Source organism: Nannospalax galili, unplaced genomic scaffold (assembly GCF_000622305.1).
Source record: "Nannospalax galili isolate Female #2095 unplaced genomic scaffold, S.galili_v1.0 scaffold336, whole genome shotgun sequence".
Lineage (NCBI taxonomy): Eukaryota > Metazoa > Chordata > Mammalia > Rodentia > Spalacidae > Nannospalax > Nannospalax galili.
The window spans coordinates 5103788-5108163 of record NW_008343385.1 but is presented as its reverse complement, the minus strand read 5'-3'; the positions used below and the strand labels follow the sequence as shown (position 1 = coordinate 5108163).

The 4376-nt window shown below is 40.3% G+C and overlaps 1 protein-coding gene across 3 annotated transcripts in view; it reads left to right on the top strand.

The window, feature by feature from the left end:
* The window catches only part of Tmem260 (transmembrane protein 260), an 81608-nt gene extending 77654 nt beyond the window's left edge, over positions 1-3954 (top strand). For all 3 annotated transcript variants that reach the window (XM_029566668.1, XM_029566667.1, XM_008839529.3), the window contains one exon: positions 1518-3954. In XM_029566668.1, coding sequence (XP_029422528.1) covers positions 1518-1772 — 255 coding nt within the window. In that variant the 3' untranslated portion in view covers positions 1773-3954. The remainder of the gene's footprint in view (positions 1-1517) is intronic.
* Positions 3955-4376: the final 422 nt, after the last annotated feature.

Sequence of the window (4376 nt, the reverse complement as noted above, 5' to 3'; positions counted from 1 at the left end):
AGCGTTATCGATTGGCTCCAGTCGCTCCTTCGCCTCTGTTTTTATGTTATAGGGCAGTTTTTATGCTCAGGCTTGCTTAATCTATAGTTTCCTGGAAGGGGGGGATAGCAGGTGGGGGTCAGGGCATGTCTGGGCATGTCTAAAGCAGCAGCCAAGCATTTTACAGAAGCTAAAAGAGCAATTAGTGGGGGTCTGGAGGGATTGGGGGGTAGTGGGTGAATGAAGAGGGTCTCAGGGTCCTACACTTAATGCATATGAAAGTGTGAAGGGAACTAAGGGATAGCTGCTTCGAAAGAGCATGAGGACCAGGGGCTACTAAATCTCCAAGTGACCAGTCACACATGGGTTGTGGAATTTTCAACAAAGATGCTGTCTTAAAGTAGGCATGCACTTAGCTACTTTGAAGGAGATGGGGAAGTAGATAATGTGACTAGTCCCTTTCAACTACACAATTCTAATTCCAATTCAGTTCAATTCAAATTCCCTCTGTTCTGCACTCAGTCTACTAGAGTACTCCTGGTTACCTAGGCTAACTTGACTGTGAAATTCCACAGATGGAAGCATAACATCCCAGTGTATAAATTTATATGTGGTTCTGTTTATTTGTTAAAATTTGATGCATTTCCTCTAGAATATTCAGTATCAAGAGTTCTGGGCCCATAAGTTGACTCAGCAGGTAGAGGCACTTGGTACCAAGCCTGATGACCAGAATTCGATCCCTGGTAGACGAGAAAATAAATTCCCACAAATAGTCCTCTGACTTCTACATGTGCATACACACTCATAAACATACACATATACACAGAAAATGCTGACATTTAAGAAAAACTTCTCCTGCATCTTTAATACTGTATCTGAAAATAAAAACTCTGAGTTCTATGGGCGTAGTTTTAGCTATCAAGGTAGTAAATGATGGGATAGTGCGAAGATTTTAGATATTTCCCTTGAAGGGCATCTTTGATTCTGTTAAGTCCAGCGTACTTGATAACAATGGAATTGCTTGGATTGTCTTATTGCTAACTTTACTATTGTATTGTTTTTAACATGGAGAGAAATCCATGTAAATAATGTGGAACAAAATTTTAATTCCATCAAGTCTTTTCCACATGGTCTGCTAAAGAAAGCTTTTTTTTCCCTTCAGCAGCTAAATTTAGAGTTTCAGCCTCTCTGCCTGTTGAGTAAATAGCTTTCAACCAGTTAGAACTAAATCCCTTTCTCAGAACATCTTTCTGGAGGAAGAGTATTTCGTCCTGACACAGTGTGTCTCAGGTTCCTCCTGCAACATCAAAAGCCCCAGAAGCATTTTTAGCTGAAGCACATCTTCCTCCCGCCACTGTAATAATCGCAGTGACATCCCTGCATTTTCTGCATGGCCTGGCAGTGATTAGATTTTTTACTGTAGGCAGCTTGGATTTTTTTCCCCTTGTATTATTAATTCCTTTCTGTTTTCTGATTTTGGAAACAACAAAAAAAAATGTTATGGTAACAATGGAATACCAATATTTGCTGTCTTCTAGCTTTATAAAGAGATTGTCTCTTTGCAAGAGGAACACCCTGTGAACTGGCACAAAAACTATGCCATTGCCTGCGAGAGGATGCTGCGCCATCCAGGGGTGGACACGGACCCTGAGGTCTTGCTGTTGGAAACCATCAGACATTTCCGTCGCTACACTCAGAAAGTGCAGAATGATCCACAGAGAACTGACATCTTAGCTGCTCTCAAGCACCTAAGAAAAGAACTGCAAAGTCTAAGAAACAGGAAAAAGGTCTGAGGCAGCAAAGTGTGGCAAACCTGCTCATCCTTCTCCCCAAACTTCAAGTCCCAAAGTTGTTCCTTCAAGTAAAGAATCTGTATAAAAGTAGAAAACTAAACCCTCTCCCAGATCCAAGGAACCTGGCACAGCAGTACCCATGATGGATATTAGGGGTGAAAACATATGCTCTATGCAAGATTGTGCTTCTCCCATGTGACCAAATTAACATTTCCAGGAAAAGCATTCAAAACACCTACTTCTGCAGTCTTCAGTGTTCCATTAGGTTCTAGAAGAAGAGTGTCTGCACATATCTGAAGTGCTGGCCTTGGTCCTATAAGGGCCATGCTTTGTGTGATCCATGCTAAAAGCTAGATGCTTAAAATATTTGTTCCAGACCAAAGGCATTTTCTGTTTCCCAAGTGCGGTAATTTTTTAAAATTTTTATTTATTATTTTTATGTGTATGCATGTATTGCCTGCATGTAGGTAAGTGCACCTATGTCATGCAGTGCCCACGGAGGTCAGAAGAGGCTGTCGGATCCCCTGGGACTGGAGTTACGGACAGTTGTTAGCTGCCATGTGGGTGCTGGAATTCGAACCTGGGTCTTCTGCAAGAACAACCAGTGTTCTTAACCGCTGAGCCATCTCTCCAGCCCCAAGTGCAGTAATTTCTAAAAACAATGGCTTCTGTTATGCTTCAAGTTAAAATTCCTTTTTAAAAAATTATAGTTGTTAGGTAATCTATACACCAAGTAGTAAGGTTTGAGTTTTATCATCTAATCACTAAAGGAAAGCTCATTTAATGTTTGCTTATTGCAGTTGTAGAAACTGGAAAATTAAAAAACAGTTTATATGTGCTTAATTAATTTCATATTTATGTTTTACTTCTATTTGGATTCACAGATCTAGGTCCAATAATTAATAGGTTCCTGCTGCCCAAATGCAGAAAAGGGGGTGAGCAAGGCTGGGGGTGGGGAAGTTGTTCAATAAATTCATTTCTGTTACAAGCATCTTTTATACATATTACTAAAGAGAACATAGTAAGAAATGCAAATAATAATAGTTCTTTATTTTATTATGACAGTTAATTAATAGCAACCTGTTTTAATGAATAAAGTCACTCAGAGTCCTTCAGCACTTCCTAAGTAGAGGCCAGAATCTGTAGGGATTCTTTTCCCCCCAATTGTATAGCTCCTAGACTCTAAGCACTATATAGACCCCTGTATAGAAATGCTCACTAATGAAGAGGGAGGGCTAGAAGCTTGTCTGCATTCAAAGATCACTGGTGAGTCATTCAGCAAGAAAAGGCCCCTTACCAGGAATAGTCACAGTTCCGTGGCATTGTACTAGCAAAAGGGTCTGATCAAAGGTCTCCTGTGGTGCTTGCATGGTTCCCTTTCATACTACGACCATAATTAAAACCACTAATTCTCTTTTAAAATGCTGCAGGATGCCATGTAGGCATCTGTCTGGAGTGTCCTTTGTGATGTCATAAGCTGTTAAGGACCAGTGCCGAGAGCTTTTGAGCAAAATGCCAGTCATGAAGGTGCTTCAAGACAAGGGTGCCTCTAAAAGCTTGACAGGGCCTTGACTGCACTATTCGAGCTGAATTTGCCCCTTGTCAGCTGCCAGTAAATAAATCTCAAAGGGGGAGAAGCTGAAGTTTCATTACCTGATCCATGGGGCTTTGTTGGTTTTGGCATCACACAGGGGAAGCTCTTGCCCTGCCATTCTCTGGGTTTGAAGATGTCCATTGGAGCCTGCAGTGCCTGGACAGGGTTCAGAGCGGAACCTTTTGAAGAGTGTCAATAGTTGTAACAGTTCAGCTGTTAGGAAGACAAATAAATGGAGGAGCTCATTAATCCGCTTTTGGCTCTCAGTGCCTTTTGCCCTTTTATCACAGCCTTATTAGGTTCCTACTCATCTTGAACCAGAAAAAAATGAATTGAAGTTGTTGAGTACTAATTGGCAAAGACTTTTAATCATGGGCCAAGAACTTTCACTGACTTGAAAGTAACTTCTCCACAGGGAAGAGCCAGAAACCTGGTTTACCTTAAAACAAAAACCTGTTGGAGTTCATTGTGCTGTAAAAATTTAAGGAAGCGTTGATAAATTGTCTAAGTTTATCCATTTGAAAGAAATTATGTAAGATTATGATTTTCGTTTCTCTGTGGAAAAAGTACAATAAAATTCAAACATTACTTAGGAGTGTCTTTGTTGGTTCAGAAAAGGTTGCTTGAATATGTGAGGTGACCAGGTTTGTTTCTAAACATCTGTATGTGTGTGTGAATACTCACCTAAGGATCTACATATGCATGCAGTGTGAAGAACCCTATGAAGAGGGACATTGTCAGCAGCCTTAAGAATGGCAATGAAGGCCTCTCTTTTGAGAATGCCCACTTTTTAATATGTATGTGCTTTCTAATGTGCTTTGTAGATTGATACTGTCACATGACACATAGGTTATTTGGTATTTGTGCAGCAGTGACTTTTAGACCATTCTCTTTGACAAAGCAATAATATGTGGCCCAGGACAGACAGAATCACAGTTCTTTAAATGTCTAAAAATGCTTGGTAAATGAAAAAAAATCACAAACAGAGCTGTGTAACCTTCATTTGAAAA